At 47.4% G+C, this 23224-nt stretch overlaps 1 protein-coding gene across 2 annotated transcripts; it reads left to right on the plus strand.

Moving 5' to 3' along the window:
- The first annotated feature begins 872 nt into the window (after positions 1–872).
- On the plus strand, positions 873–22690 carry PPIE (peptidylprolyl isomerase E). Of its 2 annotated transcripts, none has more exons than XM_083369260.1 (10): positions 873–1313; positions 1403–1501; positions 4024–4067; positions 4571–4597; positions 5291–5372; positions 5522–5622; positions 6108–6231; positions 21436–21621; positions 22194–22336; positions 22416–22690. In XM_083369260.1, the coding sequence occupies exons 1-10, from the start codon at positions 1283–1285 to the stop codon at positions 22482–22484; spliced, it is 906 nt and encodes a 301-aa protein (XP_083225386.1). In that variant the 5' UTR covers positions 873–1282; the 3' UTR covers positions 22485–22690. The 2 variants fall into 2 exon arrangements, with proteins under 2 accessions (XP_083225386.1, XP_083225387.1); XM_083369261.1 differs by lacking the exon at positions 22416–22690 and adding an exon at positions 21744–21833 and having other exon boundaries at positions 1099–1313.
- Positions 22691–23224: the final 534 nt, after the last annotated feature.

Below are 23224 nucleotides of genomic sequence, written 5' to 3' on the forward strand. Positions count from 1 at the left end.
CAATAGTAGACCGGTAAAAGAGGGTCATTAGCCGTTGTTCTACCCTGTTCTTCCGCAAGACCCTAAGAAAGTGAAGCCTCTGTTGGGCCTTTCTAGCCACCTGGGTTGTGTTAACTTTCCAGGTCAGATCTTCACAGAGGTAGACTCCCAGAAATTTAAAGGAGGAAACTCTCTCCACACAGTCCTCCCCGATGTAAAGTGGGGCAGGTTCCTCCTTTTTTCTCCGGAAGTCTAACACCATCTCTTTCGACTTGCCAATGTTTAGGTGCAGTTGTTGTTACTATACCATATGGATAGGTTTTGTACCTCCGCCCTACCATTACTACTGCTTCCTACATACATTTGTTAACTGGTTGGCAAAGAGCCCATCTATTTCTTCTGATTGGTTGGGTGGCCTGTGGTATACCCTATGGCAGGGGTAGGCAACCTCGGCTCTTTTATGACTCATGGACTTCAACTCCCAGAATTCTTGAGTCAGCATAGCTTTTATGACTAAAAGAGTCGAGGTTGCCAACCCCTGCCCTATGGCAATGTCACTTTCCCCCCCTTTTATATTAACCCATATATATTCTGGAGGGCTTTTATCTTGGATCACGTGCATTTCTGTAGCTAGGTAGTGTTCCCTGCTGCTACCACGCCTGCGCATGCCCGGGCAGAGCCCAAGAGTGCCCCGGCGGGGCAGCGCCTCCGAGCTCCTTGCTGAAGGAGCGGGGAGCCTTCAGGGGACGGAGGGCTGCGCAGGAGCGGCCAGCTGAGCTTGCGGCAGCTGAAAGTCGGGAAGTGCCTTTTCTGTCAGAAGGAAGCAAGCCCCGCCCGCGGGCGGCTTTCTGCTGTTCTCCGACTCCAGCTCCCAGAATCCTCCAGCCAGAAGGGGGTGACAGGAATTGCTCCCGCAGAAAGAGCCAGGAGACAGAAGGGCGCTAAAGTCCCGCGCAGGCGCCGTGGCAGCCCGAGGCTCTTGGCTGGGTCGGGGGTCCGTCGGAGGCGATCCGGGCACGCCCTCCGCGCCAACCGACTCAGCTGGAGGGCCCGCCGGCCTTGGCCGGCGCGGAGAGACCCGGGCCGGCTGTTGTCTCGATCCGGGCAGCGACGAGCCTCGTTGGGCGGCGAGCCCCGGGAAGATTCGGATCTGCCCGGCAGCTGCGGATCTGACGGCCTCGGGAAGGCGAGGGGCGGGACGCTTCTTGGGCTGCTGCTCCGGCGCCGGGTCCTCCCGCCTCTGGGAGCGCTGTTGCTGCCTGGCCGCCCGGAAGTGGCGCCTGGCGAAGCGAGCGCAGCAGCGATGGCCTCCAGCAAGCGGGTTCTCTACGTGGGTGAGCGGCGGCGGCGGCGGCGGCGGCGCGGGGGGGGGGCGGGGCGGGGGCGACGCGCGGTCTGACTGGCCTGGCCGGTCTTCTTGCAGGTGGGCTGGCCGAGGAGGTGGACGAGCGGGTGCTGCACGCGGCCTTCATCCCCTTCGGAGACCTTACCGACATCCAGATCCCGCTGGACTACGAGACCGGTGAGGGCCGACGAGGGCGGGACGGGAGAAAGGGCTCGATCGCTGACAGAGAGAGAGAGAGACACTACAAGTTTGGAAGGGCTCGGTCGCTGACCCACACACCCCAGAACAAGTTTGGAAGGGATCCGGGAGGTCTTCTAGTCCAACCGCCTCCTGGGGCAGGAGACAGTTTAGGGCAACCTTGCTGGCTCAGGAATTCTGGGAGTTGAAGTCCACGAATCATGAAAGAGCCAAGGTTGCCTATCCTTGATTTAGGGCCTAGACCATTTCAGACAAGTGGCTGTCCAGGCTTTTCTTGAAAACCTTCAGTGATGTAGAACCCACAACTTCTGGAGGCCAGCCATTTCACTGGCTAATTGTCCTCACTGTCAGGAAATTTCACCTTAGTTCCAGGTTGCTTCTCTCTTTGATTAGTTTCCAACCATTATTTCTTGTCCTGCCCTCTGGTTCTTTGGAGAATAGCTTGATGCCCTCTTCTTTGTGGCAGCTCCTCAAATACTGAAAGACTGCTATCATGTCACCCTTAGTTCTTCTCTTCATTAAACTACACGTACCCAATTTCTGCAACTTTTCTTCATATGTTTTAGTCTTCAGCCTCTTAGCCATCTTAGTTACTTTTTTCTGCGCTCTTTCCAGAGTCTCAACATCTTTTTTACATCATGTTGATCAAAACTGACCAATGCAATGTAAAATATCTCTTGATGCAGCCTAGGATTGCATTGGTTTTTTTGGCAGCTGCTGCACACTGCTAGCTCATATTTAAGTGAGCAAGATCCTTCTGGCAGCTGCTGCTGTTGAGACAAGTTTCACCTAATCCCGTACCTGTACATTTGGTTTTTCTTGTCTTTCCATTTCTCACCACTGAACTGCATTTTGTTGGATTGGGCTAAGCATTTCAAGTCTTTCAGGATCTTCTGGATCTTGAGCCTATTTTCTAAAGTGTTGGCTATTTTCCCCAGACAGCTTTCTGTTTGCAAATTTGATGAGTTCCTGTTCTACCCCCTCTTCTAAATCATTTATGAAGCTGTTGAGGAGTACTGGGCCTAAGACAGAACCTTGGGTACCCCCCACCCCTGCACTGCTGTTACATGACCTGCAGCTGCTGCCAGTTTACTTCCAGGTCCAATTCAAGGTGTTGGTCATTACCTTCAAAGGCCCTTTTGTTCATAGGTCCAGTATGTCTGAGGAGCCCTCTCACCCTGATGGGACTAGCCTGCCTCACTCATCCTAGCAGAAGGGGTCTACTTTGGATCCCATTTGCCAAAGGGATCCAGGAGACGAGCCTTTTCTGCTGTGGCTGCTGACCTCTGGAATATTCTCCCCTTGGAGGTGAAGTTCACCCCCACACTCCCGGCCTTCCAGAAGAGTCTAAAAAATTGGCTCTGCCACTTGGCCTGGTGTCTCCTGCATTGGTCTTGGTACAAAAGATCCTCACCCCAGGCTGCCCAACATCTTGGTTAGTTTTCCTATTCAGTTTTTCTAATTTTATTTATTTATTTGTTTGTTTGTTTGTTTGTTTTATATACTGCCCTTCTCCCGGAGGACTCAGGGCGGTGTACAAAGCAATAAAGTAAGAATACAATAAAGCAATAAAGTGAGAAAATTTTAAAACCCAAATCCATCAGGCCAGGCCGGCTTGTTGGAATAGATACGTTTTTAGATCACGCCGGAAGGAGCGAAGGTCGGGGGCCATCCGAATTTCAGCTGGTAAGCGGTTCCAAAGGATTGGCGCACCCACCGAGAATGCTCTCCCCCTGGGGGTCACCAGCCGACATTCTCTGACCGGTGGCACCCTGAGGAGGCCCTCTCTGTGGGAGCGCACAGGACGGAGGGATGTTGACGCTGGCAGTAGGTGCTCCCGTAGGTAGTCCGGACCCATGCCATGTAGGGCTTTGTATGTCATCACTAGCACCTTGAATTTCACCCGGAAGGCAACTGGAAGCCAGTGCAGCTCACGGAGCAGAGGTGTAATATGGGAGTATCGGGAGACCCCCAAAAGCACTCGTGCAGCTGCACTCTGCACCAGCTGAAGCTTCCGAGTGGTTCTCAAGGGCAGCCCCATGTAAAGAGCGTTGCAGTAGTCAAGGCGAAACAATTTTATTGTTTCCTAGTATTTTTTTTGCTTTTTATTATATTGTAAGCTGTCCAGAGTCACTGTATCAGTGAGATGAGTGGCCTAGAGGGTTTATAATAAACAGCCCAGCCCTGAGTCTTAAATGGGCACTTGGAGGTTGGAAAGGAGATTGTAGAAACTTGGATTGGGCTCTGTGTTCGCTCCGGGATAGAAACTGGTTGCAGCTCAGCAGTGCTCTTGGGCCCTTGTGACGGGTGGGGTGACAAGGAGATGGAGGCAGTTTGGTGGAAGGGTCAAAATGGTGTAGCTGCTGTCTTGATTCTTCCTACTCCTGACACCCATTTGTTTTTACAAAGTCCAAAAAATTGCAGTTGATCTCCATATCGAGATGAATATTGAGGTCTGTTTCCTCAAGTACTGATGTTTGATGTTTTTCTTTTGTCTACAGAAAAACATCGAGGCTTTGCTTTCATTGAATTTGAGCTGGCTGAGGTAAGTGAGGAAGGCATTTTCAAAGTTTCTTCATCCTTTCGCCCCATTTGGGGTCAGGTGGGGAGGGTGAATCCCTGAGCACTTGTAAGGACTGCATGAAATCCATTTGGGCAGGTGACATCTCTGGAAATGGCATCGATCAATTATAAGAGCATGGATATGTCTGGAGGCCAATATGTGCCCAGTCATCCCATTGCAGTCTGGTTTGAAAGAAGGTGCTTCCAAGCTGGCAGATGAGAGATAAATGATGTTTCCAACCACCTTTGGCATTCTTTAAACTTCAGCATGTTTCTTTGCTACCAAAAATTCAAGCAGTGCACCGGCGATTATTGAAAGCTTGCTTAGTAAAAGGTTTCTGAAGACCTAGCAAGTTTCCTAGGTTCATCCATCTTGCCCAGATCTTGATCAGATTATTTCTCTCAGTACAGTACTTAATGTCATGACCACAACAAAACTATGTAAAGGGACAGTCTGTCCTAAATGATTCCTCTTTTTTCTTTTAGGATGCTGCAGCTGCTATTGACAACATGGTAAGTTTATCTTTAAATCTTTTATTTCATTTTTCAGCAGTTTCAAACATTTTCTTCCTTTCTTCCCAAATGGTTGAGATCATTAGGGGAAGCTGAGCCTTTCTCAGAAACAGCATGTCCCTCTCTTTGGCTTCCAAACCATGGAAGGCTGGTACCGCCTGGCTTTCTGTTTCTGGAGGAGTGAATACTTCCACTTGTTGGGTTTTTCAAATCCAGTTTTAAAACCAGGCAGGCAGAAGCCTCTTTGCCCAGTAAGGGAGTCCTTCCATGGGGCCACAGGGAAGTTGAAGCGGTGGAGGCAGATGATATTAATCTGGGTGCTAATGCACTGGAACAAGATTCAGGATGATTGTTGCAGGACACAGAAACACAGCATTGATACGGAGCTGAATTCCTTGGCAAGAGAGGAATAAAACAGAGTAACAGAATTGGAAGGGAGTGTGGAGGTCTTCTAGTCCAACCCTCTGCTCAAGCAGCAGGTCCTATACCATTCTGCAATCTCTTCTGAAAAGCCTCCAGTGATGGAGCACCCACAACTTCAGGAGGCAAGCCCTTCCACTGATTGTTTTCATTGTCAGGAAATTTCTCCTTGGTTATAGGTACTTCTCTCCTTCATTAATTTCCATCCATTCTTCTTGTCCTGCCTTCTAGTATAAAGTAATGACGTCCCTCCTCCTTCCCTGTTCCATTTAGAACGAATCTGAGCTCTTTGGAAGGACTATCCGTGTCAACCTGGCCAAGCCAATGAGGATCAAAGAAGGCTCCTCCCGTCCAGGTGAGCAGCAGAATTCAAGATCATAAGGAATCTTCAGCCCACATACTTGTGCTTGCTCTGAGGGAATTCCTTCAGACCTACTTGTTTTATAAGTTGATTTGATGCTCAGCTCACAAGTTCTCTGAACTTTTTCTGTTTTTCCATGACAGTTTGGTCGGATGATGACTGGCTGAAGAAATTTTCGGGAAAGACACTTCAGGATAATTTGGAAGAAGAGGGAGCGGTGGCAGCCCAGTCAGAGGTTCAAGAGGTACAGTGACATTCCTTGGCGAAAGGCCACATGGCCCTGGGTGGTTTCTGTCTCCCAAGATGCCCATCTCATCCTAAGACCTTTGGGGGCTCTGATAGGTTTGCATACATGTGGGCTTCTGTTAGCTGGACACAAATTTATTCTGCGAAGCCTCCATGATTGTACATGAGCATTTGATTGCAGTTTTTATTGTTATCTTCCTTTTTCTCCAGATGCTAAAATGGCATATATTTTCCTGCCAGCAACTCTGGAGCGAGGGGAGAACCAAGGAAGTAACCTGTCCAGAGTCACCCACTGTGATTTAACAACTGGATTTGAATCTGGATCTTTTCAATCTGTTATTTACCTGGGTAGCCACTGCATCACAGTGGTTCTTACCTCATCCCCTTCTTAGATGTCTTCTTTAAAGCAGAGGAAGGAGGAGAATGGCTCGTAGGTAGCCATCTTCTGGACCTGTGGAAAAAGCTCTGTTTCTTTTCTGTTAGGGAGAACCACCAGTGAAAAAATCCAGGACCAACCCCCAGGTTTACATGGAGATCAAGATTGGAAATAAACCTGCAGGTCGATTGCATATTCTCTTGCGGTCGGATATTGTCCCAATGACTACTGGTAAGAAGCAAAGGAATCCATTGTGCTTGGTGTGAGTCTTCCTGGTCCATGGCTTTTTCAAGATGCTCTTGTGTTACTGGAACTTTCAGGGCTAAGTTACTGTCCAGAATGGGGAGGGCTCTTGTGATAAGACACAGAAAGAAATTGGTGAATAATCCAGACCTCTTTTCTCCAGTGACAGCCTTTCTCACCCTGGACCTCTCCATATGTTTTTTTTTTTTGTTTTGATATCACTTTAATGACAAGTCAAATTTAAAGGTCGTTAAGATAAATGTTTCATTTCGATTTGATAACTGCACTCTTTTACATTACAATTTAGTGGCAAGTTTGAGATTTGCTCTAGGAACCAGAAGGAATTTTTAGTCCTAATTTTGAAGGAACAGTTTGAATACAAACTGGCAATGTGAAACAAGAAGGGGGGGACTAATTTCAAAGGGAAACTAAAAAGAATAAGGTTATTGGAGGATATGCAGAGGCTGTAAACTAATAGGACTGTACCGAAGAGTCTGGCAAGATACAAAATCTGGACTAGTTGGAACACTTGTAGAAAAATTAGGAGCCGCTGTATAGGGCAGAGATACCAATAGTCCCCAACTAAAAAATGTGATTGAACCTGGAATTACTGCTGTAAGTCATTGCAGTTATAAGTCTAGGTATCAGGTGACTAGATTTGAAATGATGAGTTTTTTTCACAGGGGTTGTTAAGTGAAACCTTTCCCACCCCCACCCCCAGTGGCCATTTTTGTTTTTCTTATCTCTTTTTTTTTATTGAAAAGTTTTAAAAATACAGTTTTCCTTTAAAAAACCCCCTTCCCCCTCCCTCCTCCCCTCTCTACCTCCCCCCTTCCCCCCCTCCCCCCTCCCTCCTCCCCCCCCTCCTCCCCCCAACCCCCCTCCCCCCCCGGACTTCCCAGAGCTAAATACAAGGTATATATATATAAAAAAGCAATCATAAACAACCATATACTAACAACTATAAATTCTAAAATCCATCACTCTCTAACTTATATAGGATCAAACAAAACTTAGCATTATTAAATATATATAGAAGACAAAAAAAGAAAAAAGAAAACGAAAGAAGACTTATTCAAATGCTAGATAAAACTTCTTGACCCTATACTTATTCTGGATAAACTCAATCCATTTTCTCCATTCCATAATATAATGTTCTTGCGAGTAATCTTTCAAATAGGCCGAAATCTTCGCCATCTCTGCCAAGTCGGAAACCTTTAAAATCCACTCTTGTATAGTCAGCAGTTCCTCTTTCTTCCAATATTGACCTATCAAAAGTCTTGCTGCCGTAACTAAATTCAACATCAACTTAGAGTCCACAACTGTAGCGTCAACAATTATTCCCAACAAAAAAAATTGCGGACAAAACTTTATCCTCCGTTTAAAAATCTTCTGCATATTCCACCAGACTTTTATCCAAAAAGCCTTGACCTTTTTACATGTCCACCATATGTGAAAATATGTTGCCTCTTCATCACCACACCTCCAACATTTAGGCTGATAATTCGGATACATACTTGCAAGCTTTTTAGGATCTAGATGCCATCTATAAAACATTTTGTAAAAGTTCTCTCTTAGACTTTGAGCTTGAGTGAATTTTACATTCCTCACCCAGATCTTTTCCCACGTGTCCATTGTAATAACTTCCTGAATGTTTTGGGCCCATTTTATCATACAATCCTTAACAAGCTCTGTTTCTGAATCGATCTCTATCAATGCAAGATATATCCGTTTAATATGTGCTGGTCCTTGATTTCTAATTTGCTTTATCAAATTTTCATCAGTCGTTGCAAATCCATTTTTTTGGTCTTCTTTCCACCTGGCCTGTAACTGAATATATTGAAACCAAGTCTGAACAACCTTCTCTTCTCGCAAGAAACTATATGATTTCAAGCACCAAATATTCCTTTCCAAACTTAAAATTTCCTTGTAAGTAGTCTCATCATGTTTGAAACCAGCATGTATATTTTCTATTGCGTGTTTTGGGATTGCCCACAATGGTATCTTGCTGCTTAACTTATGTCTATACTTCTTCCAAACTCTCAGCAATGCCTGTCTTAAAATATGCATCCTAAACACAGTATCTACCTTCTTATCATACAACAAATATGCATGCCAGCCAAACAACAGATCATGGCCCTCAAGATTTAATAACCTCGATTGTGTCAAATTAATCCAATCACTTATTCCTACTAGTGCAGCAGCTTCATAATATAATTTAAAATTAGGCATTTTAAGGCCACCTCTCTCACGAGTATCCTGCATAATCTTAAGTTTAACTCGTGGCTTTTTCCCTGCCCACACAAATTTATTGATACCACGCTGCCATTCCTCCAAGTTAGAGTCTTTCTTAAGAATCGGTATCATTTGAAATAAGAATATAAATTTGGGCAGGACATTCATTTTCACTGCTGCAATCCGTCCCAACAAAGACAATTGCAATTTTTCCCAACTCTCCAGTTCTTTTTGAATTTTCCCCCATAACTTTTCATAATTATTTTTATATAGCTTTGTATTAGAGGGCGACAAAATCACCCCCAAATATTTAACCCTTTTAACAATCTCAAATCCAGTTAATCCTTCTAGGAGAGCCTTCTGCGAAACTGTCATATTTCTAGCCAAAATTTTAGTTTTCTGTATATTTACTTTAAATCCAGAAACCTTCCCATATTGTGTTATTATCTCCATCAGGTCCACAACAGAGTTCTCTGGCTGGGTCACTGTAACAACCAGATCATCTGCAAATGCTCTCAATCTATAATCCTGATCTCCAACTTGTATCCCCTTAATTTTTTCCGAATTCCGAATCTTAACCAATACTATCTCTAATGTTAATACAAATAACAAGGGCGATAGCGGACACCCTTGCCTTGTGCCCTTCTCAATATTACATACTGTTGTCAAACTATTGTTAACTATAATTCGGGCAGTTTGTTTTTGGTATAATGCCCTAATCGGTTGTAAAAAATTTTCCCCAAAATCCATTTTGTCTAAAACTTTCAACAAAAATTGCCAATTCAATTGATCAAAAGCCTTTTCAGCATCTAAAAAGATTTGCGCAGCAGAGATCTGGTTGTGCCTTTCCAAAAACTCTAACACATCAACTATATGTCTCACATTAGTTTTCATTTGTCTTCCACTAATAAACCCCGTTTGGTCCCCATGAATCACCTGTTGCAGAACCCTCATCAGTCTATTAGCCAAAACCTTAGCAAATATCTTATAATCTGTATTTAAAAGCGATATCGGTCTGTAATTTTTAACTAAAGTAGCATCCTGGTCTTCCTTCGGAATCAAAGAGATAAAAGCTGTTCTCCAAGACGGGGGCACCTTTCCCCCCCTCTGGATTGTCTGGAACAGTTCCTTTAACGGTTTTATCATCTCTAATTGTAAGTTTTTATAATAGGCCGCAGTCAAGCCATCAGTGCCTGGTGCTTTATCCACCTTCAGTTCCTTAATAGCTGTAAAAATTTCTTCTTCTGTAATCAGTTGGTTAATCCCCTCTTTTTGTACTTGCGTAAGAACCGGGATGCTAGCCTTCTCCAAATACGTATCAATATCTTTTGCATTAATGTCCTCTTTAGTATATAATTTCGAGTAAAAATCCACAAAGGCATCCTTAATAAGATTCTGTTGATACACAACCCTTCCTTTATACTCAATCTTATCTATATTAGATGCCCTTTGTTTTTTCCTCAGTCTATAAGCCAACCATCTGCCTGGCTTATTAGCATTGCAAAAAGTATTATGCCTAGCAAACCGCAGATTGGTCGCCACTTGATCAGCTATTAATTTATCAAATTGTCCTCGTAACAGTCTAATAGCCTCCTTGATCTTCACCTCCTCTGGGTTCAAAATCAAAGCCTTTTCTTTTTCCTTTATTTCATTCTCCAGTTCTTTCCTTCTAGTTTCCACTGCACGTCTATGTCTATTATTCATATATATCAACACCCCTCTCATATAGGCCTTGCTAGCATCCCAAACCATATCCATAGAGGTACCCTTATTCATATTCATCTCAAAAAAATCCTTCATCCGCTGTTTGCATTCTTCCACATTTCTCTGATTTCTAAACAAATTCTCATTTACGCGCCATGAGCGTCTATCTCCTCTTTCCTTATCAATCTCCAACCACACTGGACTGTGATCAGAGATAATTCTTGCGCAGATTTTCACCTTTTTAGTTCTCAAAAGAAAATCATTAGTCAGCAAAATAAAATCAATCCTCGAAAAAGATTGGTGTCTATCAGAATAAAATGTATAATCCTTCTCCTGCAAATGTCTCTCACGCCAAATATCTCGCAATTCCAGGTCATCCTTCATTTCAAAAAAAGATTTAGGCAGTCTAGCGTGACTTGGAATGCGTTTAAAGGCTCCAGCCTTATCCAACTGTACATCCATAACTCCATTCCAGTCCCCCATAAAAATAAAGGATTTATAATCCAACTGGGTAAGCTTTGTATGAAGTAAACTAAAAAAGTCAGCTTGTTGTTGATTTGGAGCATATAGTCCAACTAAAAGCGTCTTTTTACCTTCAAACAACAGCTCGATCATAACATATCTTCCATGCTTATCTGCTTCAATTAGGTCCGCTGTTAAGGCACTTTTAACATAAACAACCACTCCATTTTTCTTATTCTCTGCAGAAGCAACAAATTGCGTACCCAGCCTCGAGTTCAATAAATACTTTTGATCCAAAACTCTAATATGCGTTTCTTGCAGGCATATAACATCTATCTTAAATTGTTTTAAATATTGAAAAACTTTCTTCCTCTTCTGCGGTGAGTTTAGTCCATTAACATTCCAGGTTAAAAATTTAGTTGCCATGTATATCCCCGAAAAGCTCTTGGACCACAGCTTTGATAGGACTGGTTACTTTAGGCTGTGCTCCTCCCACAGCTTGGCTATGAATGCGTTGTGAAGAATCTGAAGACTTTTGCTGATCTTGTTCTTTTATTTTCTTTGCTCGTTTTAAAGCAGCACGCGTCACTCTTTGCTCTCTAGGATCATCCAAAGAGATTGTAGCTTGATCTCCTCCAGCACCATTTTCCTCTGTTTCCTCCTCTTGTTGTTCTTCTTCTCCAGATCCCTTTCCAGCTTCCAGGAGCGTTAATGGGGTTGCTTTTAAGACATTATTGTAGAAATCACGTGCTTGTTTCACAGTAATCAGCCTATACCTTTTACCTTCATACATCACCATCAGCCCCTCTGGAATCTCCCATCTGAACCTTATATCTCTTTGCTTGAGCTCTTGCACAAGAAATGTATAGTCCTTTCTTCCCCTTAAAATCCTTGGAGGAATTTCTTTTAAAACCAAGACTTCTTGTTCAGCAATCACAACCTTAGCATCATAGGCAGCTTGTATAACTTGATCTCTAATTTCTCTTTTTGCAAAATAAACCACCACATCTCTAGGCAAATTTCTCTGTCTGGCAATCCATGAATTCACCCGAAACACTTTATCCATAGCTGCTCTTATTTCAGATGCTGGCTGGTTCAATACCCCTTCGAGAGCCTCAGAGATCAGCTGCTTTAAATCTTCTTTAACATTCTCTTTTAAGCCTCTAATTCTGACAGCAAACTGCATCTGGTAATATTGGGCATGGCTTAACTCCCTTTCCAACTTGCCTCTTTCAATTTCATTCTCCCGTGCTTTTACTTCTAGTATAGCATTCCTTTGAGCCAAATCATCCACTTTTTCATCTAAATCTTCCACACATTCCGCCACTTTATGCACTGAAGTCAAAATGTCTACCTTCATCACGCTGTACTTCTGTTCCATCCTCTCTTCCATTCTTTCCTCAAATTTCTCCAATTTCTCCTCCATCTGTGCAAATTTATCAGCAATTGATTGATTAATTGATTCCAAAAGTACCTGGGCATGTTTATCCAAGGCATCTCACAAATCCTTCGATGTCAGCACTTCAGGAGGGTGCAATGCCTGTAGTGATGATTGTTGCACCGGCGAGGATCCTCCACTCCGAAGAGTTTTAGAGGGAGGTTTAGCCGCCATCTTTTAATCCTCAATTATGACGCACTTTCAATTAAAGTTTAAAAAGTCCAACAAGTTAGAGAGTACAGTAAAATAGTCCTCTTCACCTTTTCCTCTTGTACCGCTCTGCCTGCTCCTTTAAATCATAGTCCTTTCTTCAGGCAGGGATGGTTCGCAGACGCCTGGCTCTGCTCCAGGAAGTTCGGAGCAGAGACGACGGCCAGCTGGGAGCAACCCAGGCTTCGGGGGAGTTCGATCCTTCAGCCACCCAAGCTCCAAGCTCAGGCGGCCTCGGAGAACTCTACCCCTACCTGGGGCCTCACCCCCTCCTCTTCTCCCGAGGAGGGGGCTTCAATTTCGCCCGAACAGCTGATCGGCGCTGTTTCGGGCGAAAAAACAAACAGCTGAGCCGCGGGCAGCCAGGGGAGGCTGTCTTCGGCGCCGCGCCGCCACCGGAAGCCGACCTCTCCATATGTTGAGTGCAGCTTTGGGGTGACCAACATACCTGGAGGTTCTCTTATCTCAAGCGTTGTAGTCTTGAGGATACCAAATTGGCAATATTTTCTTTGTGCTGTGCAGATGTGTTGGTCATAATGGTGTAATGGAAGTCACATTCTCAACATTTCTGGAGAATACAAAGACAGCAAATCGAGAAATAAGGCTGAATTGTCAGATGCATAGCAGTTCCTCTGTTTCTTGCCACAAGTGAGCCTACTTAGAAACCAGAAGCACAGGTTGTTTTACGGGGTTAGGGAGGGGGTGGAATGGTAGGGTTGGGAGGGATATGGGATGTATTTTTTCAACCAGCTGTCAGTCCAGGCCGGAGATGGTTCCTGGCGAGATGGGGTTGGGGACCTCCGGTTTTCCCAGCAGTGGGGTGGGGTTTCAAATCCCTATGGTGATTGGGAACGGCAGCAGGCGGTTACACAGAGGGCCATATCAATTTCAGGGATCACGCCCCCGCTGTCTTCAAGCGGTGGCATGCTCTGACCCTCCGGTTGGTATCCGTCTATCCGGGGGTGAGGGGGATCAGGTCCCTGAGCTCAAGCTGGTGTACTTTAATGCCAGATCCATTGTGAACAAAGCTCCCCTCGTCTGTGATTTGATCGAGGAGGAACGCGCGGATCTGGCATGCATTACGGAAACTTGGTTGGGCTCGGAGGGAGGTCTCCCTCTGACTGAGCTCTGCCCTCCAGGTTTCTGTGTGCTTCACCGGCCGCGGGCTCAGGGCAGGGGTGGGGGTGTGGCGGTTATTCGGGAGACCTTATGTCCGCGGGAGACCGCTGTTGTACAGGTGGGCAGGAGTGAGTCACTCCTCCTGAGGTGCGGCCCTGGGGCTCAGTTGGGCTTGTTGCTTATATACCTGGCGCCCAGCTGTGTAGCAACAGCCCTGCCCGGGCTTCTCGACGCCCTTTCAGGGTTAGTGGTTGAGTTTCCCAGACTTATGGTTCTGGGCGACTTTAACCTCCCTTCTCTGGGGGGGGGTCGTCAGAGTTGGCTCAAGAGTTTATGGCTTCCATGACGGCCATGGACCTGACCCAAATAATCCAGGGCCCGACTCATGGGGGGGTCACACTCTCGACCTAGTTTTTCTATCTGGACAGTGGTTTGATGATCTGGGAGGGGGCTCACCAACGATTACTCCCCTGTCATGGTCCGATCATCATCTCCTATGATTGGTTTTCCGGTTTGCCGCCCCTTACTGCTGGGCTGCAGAACCGACCAGGTGGTTCTGCCCCAGGCACCTGAAGGTTCCAGGCAGTAATAACTGCTTCTTTGAGGGAGGATATCTTCCCTGCCGCCTTGAAGGAGGCGGTGGTGAGGCCCCTCCTCAAGAAGCCTGCCCTGGACCCGGCTATTTTAAACAACTATCGTCCAGTCTCCAACCTTTTTAACGAAGGTTGTTGAGAGCGTGGTGGCGCACCAGCTTCCCTTATTCCTGGAGGAAACTGTACCAATCGGGCTTTAGGCCCGGGTACAGCACAGAGACGGCATTGCTCGCGCTGGTGAATGATCTCTTGCGGGCTCGGGACAGGGGTTGCTCCTCTGTCCTAGTCCTGTTAGATCTCTCAGCGGCTTTTGATACCATTGACCATGGTATCCTACTGCGGTGTCTCAGGGGGTTGGGAGTGGGGGGCACTGTTTTAGAGTGGTTCTCCTCCTACCTCGCAGTCGGTGTTGACAGGAGGGCAGAGGTCGGCCCCGAGGTCTCTCGTTTGTGGAGTTCCTCAGGGGTCGGTCCTCTCCCCCCTCCTGTTCAATATCTATATGAAGCTGCTGGGTAAGCTCATTCATGGTTTCAGGGTGGGGTATCATCAGTACGCTGATGATACCCAACTTTTTCTTTCCACCCCGAACCAGCCCAGCAATGCCCTCGACGTGATGTCCCGTTGCCTAGAGGCGGTCCGGGTTTGGATGGGGAGGAACAGGCTTCGACTTAATCCCGCCAAGACTGAGTGGCTTTGCATACCGGCATCTCGGATGAACCAGTTTTGTCCATCTTTAACTACGGGGGGTGAGGTGTTACCCCCCGTTGATAGGGCTCGCAACTTGGGCGTCCTCCTGGATTCATGGCTCATTTTGGAAGATCATATAGGAGCCGTGACCAGGGGGGCTTTTGCCCAGGTTCGCCTGGTGCGCCAGTTGCGGCCCTATCTGGACCGAGATGCCCTACGCACAGTCACTCATGCGCTCGTGACCTCCCGGTTAGACTTCTGCAATGCTCTCTACATGGGGCTGCCCTTGAGGACCACTCGGAGGCTTCAGCTGGTGCAGAATGCGGCCACGCGAGTTGTGATGGGAGTGTCCCAATACTCCCATGTAACACCTCTCCTCTGCGAGCTGCATTGGCTTCCGGTTGCCCTCCGGGTGAAATTCAAGGTGCTGGTAATGACCTATAAAGCCCTAAATGGCATGGGTCCAGGTTATCTTAGGGAGCACCTGCTGCCAGCATCAATCTCCCATCGTCCTGTGCGCTCCCACAGAGAGGGCCTCCTTTGGGTGCCGCCGGTCAGTGAGTGCCGGCGGATGATCCCCAGGGGGAGGGCGTTCTCTGTGGGCGCGCTTGCCCTGTGGAACGACCTGCCTGTGGAACTCCGGACCGCCCCCGACCTTCATTCGTTTCGCCAGGTCCTAAAAACCTGGTTGTTTGATTTATCTGGCCTGGACTGAGGGGTTTTAAATTTTTAAATTTTAAATTCAAATTTTAAATTTGGGCTATTGTTGTTTAATCCTATTTTAATTTTAATGTTATCTTAATCTTTGTACTGTTTTAACTGTTTTTATTTTGCCCTGTAAACTGCCCTGAGTCCTCTGGGAATAGGGCAGTATAGAAATCTAATAAATAATAATAATAATAATTATTATTATTATTATTTCACTTTAAGGGTTTTGTTTCTCATCACAAAATTTCCTAAGCCTAGACTTGTGAAAAATTCAAAATTGTTTCTATTTTAAGAGTTCTGGCTTGTCCCAGACTTGTAGCAATGTTTTTTTGGACCTTGCTAAAGACCGAAAAGGGACGCGGTGGCTCAGTGGGTTAGGACGCTGAACTTGTCGATCAGAAGTTCAGCAGTTTGGCGGGTCGAATCCTGAATGCCGCGTAGCAGAGTGAGCGCCTGTTACTCGTCCCAGCTTCTGCCAACCTAGCAGTTCGAAAGCACGTAATAATAATAATAATAATAATAATAATAATAATAATAATAATAATAATAATAATAATAATAATAATTTTATTTGTATACCACCCTTCTCCCGAAGGACTCAGGGCGGTGAACAGGGCAAACATATAAAAGTACAGGAATACAAAAACTAAAAAAGAATTAAACAAGATGCCCAAGTTACAACAGTAGATTAAAATACATTTAAAATAGCAATAAAACCTAAACCCATCCCCCATCAGGCCAGGCCGGCTTGTTCGAACAAATAAAGTCTTCAGATCGCGTCGGAAGGAGCGAAGGTCGGGCGCCATCCGGAGCTCAACCGGCAAATGATTCCATAAATCCGGGGCGCCCACAGAGAAGGACCTCCCCCTGGGGGCCACCAGATGACATTCTCTGACCGGCGGCACCCTTAGGAGGCCCTCTGTGGGAGCGCACAGGGCGGAGGGAAGTTGACGCCGGCAGCAGGTGATCCCTAAGGTACTCCGGACCCATGCCATGTAGGGCTTTGAAAACCATTACCAGAACCTTGAATCTCACCTGGAAGACAACTGGGAGCCAATGCAGCTCACGGAGCAGAAGTGTAACATGGGAGTATCGGGAGACTCCCAACACAACTCTCGCGGCTGCATTCTGTACCAGTTGGAGCCTCCGAGTGGTCTTCAAGGGAAGCCCCATGTAGAGAGCATTGCAGTAGTCTAAACAAGAGGTCACGAGCGCATGAGTGACCGACCGTACGCAGGGCATCCCGGTCTAGATAGGGCTGCAACTGGCGCACCAGGCGTACCTGGGCGAAGGCCCCCCTAGTCACAGCTATTATGTGGTCTTCCAAAGAAAGCTGTGAATCTAGGAGGACTCCCAAGTTGTGAGCCCTATCTACGGGGGTAATAACTCTGAATATCTGAATATCCCGAGATGCCGGTACGCACAGCCACTCAGTCTTGTCAGGGTTGAGTTGAAGCCTGTTCCTCCCCATCCAGACCTGAACCGCTTCCAGGCAACGGGACATCACGTCGAGGGCATCACTGGGGTGGTTTGTGGTCGAAATAAAAAGCTGGGTATCATCAGCATACTGATGATACCCAACTCCAAAACCACGAATGATCTCACCCAGCGGTTTCATGTAGATGTTGAACAGGAGAGGCGAGAGGACCGACCCCTGAGGAACTCCACAAGCGAGAGGCCTCGAGGTCGACCTCTGCCCCCCTGCCAACACCGACTGCGAACGTCCCAGGAGATAGGAGGAGAACCACTGAAGAATCGTGCCTCCCACTCCCAATCCCCTGAGACGCCGCAGCAGGATACCATGGTCGATGGTATCGAAAGCCGCTGAGAGGTCTAATAGGACTAGGACAGAGGAATATCCCCTGTCACCAGAGCGACCAATGCCGTCTCCGTGCTATACCTGGGTCTGAAACCCGATTGGTACGGGTTTAGATAATCCGCTTCATCCAGAACCAGAGGGAGCTGATGCGCCACCACACTCTCAACAACCTTCGCAAGAAAGCGAAGGTTGGAAACCGGACGAAAGTTATTTAACACAGCTGGGTCCAAGGCAGGCTTCTTGAGGAGAGGTCTCACCACCGCCTCCTTCAAGACGGCGGGGAAACTACCCTCACTCAAAGATGCAGATATAACCGCCTGGAGCCAGCCTTGTGTCCCCTCCCGAGCCGCATAAACCAGCCAGGAAGGGCACGGGTCCAATAAACATGTGGAGGAGCTCAACCTCCCCATAATCCTGTCTACTTCCTCCGGAGTCACAGGATCAAACTCCTCCCAGATAACATCGACAAGACCACCTGTGTCCTGATCGTCAGACTCTGCCCAGTCGGAGTCCAAACCGGTCCGAATCCAAGCAATTTTGTCCGACAGATGTTGACTAAACTCCTTGGCACGACCCTGCAAGGGTTCCTCCCTCACCTCCTGATTAAGGAGGGAGCGGGTCACCCTAAACAGGGCGGCCGGGCGATTATCTGCGGACGCGATAAGGGTAGCGAAGTGATTAGACCTCGCCGCCCTTATCGCTGTGAGATAAGACCTAATACAGGTTCTTAGTCACAATTGGTCGGATTCATATTGGCTGGATCTCCAACAGCTCTCTAGGCCCCATCTCCGACGCTTCATCTCCCGGAGCTCTGCGGAAAACCATGGAGCCCGCTGGGATCTGCACCGGGTCAGGGGCTGCAAGGGTGCAACTTGGTCAAGTGCCTCCGTGGCTGCCCTTTCCCAGGCTTCCACTAAAGCATCCGCCGAGTTGTGAGCAAAGGAAGCAGGTGGGGACCCCAGCGCTGCCTGGAACCTCTCAGGGTCCATAAGCGCCTGGGGCGGAACCATCTAGTTGGTTCCACACACCCACGGCGGGGAGTGGCAAAACAGAAGACCAGCTGCAGGAGATGATGATCGGTCCATGACAGGGGCATAACAATTGGGGAGCCCCCACCAAGATCATCTAACCACCATCCAGATAGAAAAACCAAGTCAAGGGTGTGGCCTCCCACATGAGTCGGTCCATGAATTATTTGCGTCAGGTCCATGGCCGTCATGGAAGCCATGAACTCCCGAGCTAACTCAGATGATCCTCCCAGGGATGGTAGATTGAAGTCACCCAAAACTATAAGTTTGGGGAACTCAATCACCAACCCCGAGAGGATATCGAGAAGCTCAGGCAGGGCTGCTGCTGCACGACTAGGCGAAAGGTACACCAGCAGCAAGCCCAACTGTGCCCTAGGACCACATCTCAGGAGGAGAGACTCACACCCGACTATCTGGAGAACGGTGGCCTCCCGCGGACACAAGGTCTCCCTCATAACTACCACCACTCCCCCACCCCTACCCTGAGCCCGAGGCTGGTGTAGCACCCGGAAACCTGGTGGGCAAAGATCAACCAGAGGGATACCACCCTCTGGGCCCAACCAAGTCTCCGTGATGCAAGCCAGGTCCGCATGCTCACCCTCAACCAGATCCCGGACGAGAGTAGCCTTATTAACAACGGACCTGGCGTTCAAGTACAGCTCAGGTGGCTGTACATCCTCGCTCCCGGGACCTCAGGGCAAAAGCAGAGGGTCGGAGCGCCTCACCGCTTGTAAATAGCGGAGATGCCCTCCCGGATGTCGATACGGCCCTCTGTTCGTACACCTGCTGCCATTCCCTAACGTGGGAATAGGTAGTCCCACGACCCGCTCCAGAGCTCCGGAGGCAACCAACCCCCGCTCCCCCCCTACGCGATCAATCCCGGACCTGGCCCTCCCCCCTAACCCCTTAAAAATTTTTGCTAAAAAAACAGATCAGGGGTCTCTTCCTAACAATAAACCGGAGACCCCAATCCATACCTGACCATCTCTCAGGGTCCCAACAATTGGGCCCGTCATCAAAAGGAAAGGTAAAAAAGAAGGCCGGACGCACCCAGGAGGGAGGAGTACCCCTGAGGGCGTATAAGTCCGTGCCAGAATAACGTAAGCGTGCCATGAGTGGCCATGTGAGTTCAGGAAGTGGCAGTCAGATGTTGAAAGATGATGTCATATCAGGAGGAGTATATGAGTCTAAAACCGCCAGTCCAGCACAACTCTCACTTGTGCTGGGTACCCCAGAAACAGTCAGCAGTCAATCTCTCACCCTGACCTCGAGGCTGATCTGGGAGGCAGATGGAAACCCCATCCAGGGAGAAAGAACATACCCTCATGGATCTCTCACATCCGGAGAGGTTGTAGATGAAAAGAAACTGAGCCGCCCTCTCACAGCGACTCTTCACCCTGGGTCCTCCTGAGTCTATGGGGAACAGGAGAAACAGCATGCAAGAGTCCAACTCCATATGGGTGATAGGCAAGCCCAGCCCAACTTGGAAGCCGTAACTCCAGGCCATGATTGAAAGCTGCCTCAGATCTCTTAAGGCAGCAGATCTTAATCAACATAGGAGACCAACACCGTCCTGATCATCTCCTCGGTGATCTCCAGTGGCTGCTTTAAACCAGCGGGGGATAGATAGCAGCAGGTAGCAGCTAGGAGCAAGCGAGGAGTCGATAGAAATATCCCAGCTCCTCCAGCAGCATTCACCCATGCCACGGTTTCTCCGGTTAATCCAGCCATTCGGAGCCGTGGCTCTATCTGCCCCAAAACTGGGGCGTTTCAAGCCGTGACTCCTCCGGCAACATTCACTTAAGCTACAGTTCATCCGGTTCCTCCAGCCATTCCAAATATTCCAGGCTGGAGCATTCACTCCCTCCGCAGTTCCTCCAGCCGTTACAAGCCGTTTCTGGTTAAGTTCAAGCAAATTCAAGCCGCGGCTCTTTCCGCCCCGAAAATCAGCTGATCGGGTGTTTCAAGCCGCGGCGTTTCAAAACGGCCACAATCTCCCAGCAAGACCACCTCCGCAGTTCCTCCAGCTGTTACAAGACAGTTCTGGTCAAATTCAGGCCGTTTCGGTCTAATTCAGACAGATGCAAGCAGGTTCAAGCCGCGGCTCTTTCCGCACGAAAATCAGCTGATCGGGCGTTTCAAGACGCGGCATTTCAAAACGGCCACGATCTCCTGGCCAGACCTCCAGCTGCCTCTCGCCAATATGGAGGGCACCGACGCCACAAAAAACAGGGATGACAAAGCAGTCTGATCATCCAGCCCTAACATGGAGGCATTATGCACTCCAAGACCACCAAACCACACCAAACTCACGGAGCTCACGGAGCTCAGCTCGACACGTCCGCCATCTTAGTTAAAGTTCCTAAGCAGGGGGTTGGACTAGATGACCTCTAGTCCAGTAGAAAAATAGGGACCACTACGGTGGGAAGGTAACAGCGCTCCGTGCACCTTTGGCGTCTAGTCATGCCGGCCACATGACCACGGAGACGTCCTCGGACAAGCGCTGGCTCTTTGGCTTTGAAACGGAGATGAGCACCGGCCCCTAGAGTCGGAAACGACTAGCACGCGTGTGCGGGGGAACCTTTACCTTTACCTAAAGACTGAAAGATACGGCTTTTCTTGCTTCTGTTCTCAACTTACAGGATTTGTGTTGAAGTGATTGTTTAACACATTTCTCTCCATTTCAGTACATGCTGGATGCTTGAGGGTTTTTTTAATACTTATGAGTGCAGTAGCTTTGAGCTTTAAGTGCATAGTATATAATCATTTTGTAGAATTACCTCTTCAAAAATGTGTAATTTTCAATTAAAATAGATTTCATTAAATGCCACAAATTGTAATTTATCACCTGTGTGTTCATAACTTTTGTTGGGCCAAGCCCTTGGAAGACAGAGCTAAAGTTTGAGGCAAAGAGATCAAGCCTAAAACAAAGATATAATTCATTTAAGCAGGTGACAAGGCTAGAGTAGAGGTGTGGTGCTCCACTCTAGATCCCATGGCAGCAGTTGAAACAATTTGAATTCAAGTGAGCAACAGTGATAACAGAGAGTGAAAGCAATTGTAACTGGTTTTTAACTTGCCATGACCCCATTTTTAAGTGGGATGACATTTTAACAAGCACTGCATGTTTCCGTTCTTCCCTTTGCCATTTCTGCTGTTTCATTGCCCTACTTGCCCTCTGACTTGCAGAGAACTTCCGCTGTCTTTGCACACACGAGAAAGGCTTCGGCTTTAAGGGAAGCAGCTTTCACCGAATTATCCCCCAGTTCATGTGCCAGGCTGGAGATTTCACCAACCACAACGGTAGCGGCGGGAAGTCTATCTACGGGAAGAAGTTTGATGATGAAAATTTTATCCTGAAACACACAGGGCCAGGTAGAGTGTGGCAAGGCTGCTGAAAAGGTGGGGTGTCCAGGTGGTGGTGCAAAGGACACCAAGTCCTTTTGCCCTGCTGGGCAGCTCTGTTACCTTCATCCTTCACTTCTTCATGGCTCAAGTGCCCAGCAGTCCAGCCTCTGGGAGGAGTTGGTTCTACAAAAGCTAAATTCCTCTGCAAGATTTCCACACAACTGACTGGCTGCTTGTTTGTGCGTATATTTTTTCGAGCATTTGAACCATTCCATTCCATTTCTCCAACCCCACTGAATAGAAGGATATGGTTGACTACAGAGGCAATTCTTCTATGGCAAGAATTGCAATGCCGGGGGCTTCACTGCCCAGTCTCTATTAGGGCACCACCCAGATTCTTTTGTGCAGTTACAGCCTTTCAGAGCCAGAGCCCCTTCTTCAGCCTTTGCCCTTTGAACAAGGACTGTTGGCCCCAACAGCAGTAGGAACCAGCAGAGCCCCAAATTTTGCTGAATTCCATTTCAAATATTGATTGGGAGTTGTCCCCAAAAGTTTCCCATAGAAGTGGTTGTGAACACAATGTCCATGTGTCTCTCCAGGTTTGCTGTCCATGGCCAATTCTGGTCCCAACACCAATGGCTCCCAGTTTTTTATCACTTGTGACAAGACTGACTGGCTGGACGGGAAGCACGTGGTCTTCGGAGAGGTTACCGAAGGAATGGACGTGGTGCGGCAGATTGAGGTGAGGGTGAGCCTTTGTGGGTGAGTGACCTGGCTTTGCCTCTCTCCCTTCCACATCTTACTTCTCTCTTCCTCTGAAGGCTCAAGGTGGCAAAGATGGGAAACCAAAGCAAAAAGTCATCATTTCCGATTGTGGTGAATTCATCTGAATGTGGATGCAAGCAGATGCTGGTTGGGAATACCGGATAACAGGAAGACCAAGCACAGCATCGTTTCGCTCTGGATGAAAACTTATTTGGGATACTTTTCTAAAAATTCAGTCAATCTTTTATGTGTTCAGAACTGTAAAGCTGTTAAGAGATTTCTTTTGTACAGAATTTTTCTTTCTATAAAATTACATATATTTTTTACAACAGACCCGCCTTTTAATTTCTCACAAATACCATTTAAAAGTTTACTTTGAATTGCTTGCAGATTTAGCAGTCTGGTGCAACCTGTCTCAATCTGAGTTTTCCATTTCTTTCTATGCTGGAAATTATAGAAGCCAAAGTCCAACACATCCATGTTTCACAGGTGTGATGAATGCATTTGCCATGGCAAGAAACCAAACTGCTCAGGCCACTGCATTTTCTATTTCAGGGAAGATCAACATTTTGTTTTCATCATGAAAGGGGCAAGCTACAGCTGAAGTTAATGGTGCCATTTGTTTTTTGCATCAACGGGAACCACAGCAGCTGGTTGGCAGAAGAAAATGACTTTGGAAACAAAAAATGCTTGATTTCTCGTAGCCGCTCTTGAGAGGAGGAGGAAAGCCCTCAGATCTGAAGTTTGGGCATGTAAGCTTATTGGTTCTTCATTTTGGCTCATTTGGTATGTGGCTCAGTCTGCCAGGGAAACACTCCAGAATTTATTTATTTAGCTTATGGCTGGTCACACACAATATTAAAAG

This window comes from Vipera ursinii, assembly GCF_947247035.1.
Source record: "Vipera ursinii genome assembly, chromosome: 9".
Taxonomy (NCBI): Eukaryota; Metazoa; Chordata; class Lepidosauria; order Squamata; family Viperidae; genus Vipera; species Vipera ursinii.

Coding starts and splice junctions, on each gene's coding strand:
- PPIE (XM_083369260.1), top strand. CDS start 1,283: ATGGCCTCCAGCAAGCGGGTTCTCTACGTGG. Junction 1,502..4,023: donor CCCGCTGGACTACGAGACCG/GTGAGGGCCGAC, acceptor TTTTGTCTACAG/AAAAACATCGAGGCTTTGCT. Junction 5,373..5,521: donor AGAAGGCTCCTCCCGTCCAG/GTGAGCAGCAGA, acceptor TTTCCATGACAG/TTTGGTCGGATGATGACTGG.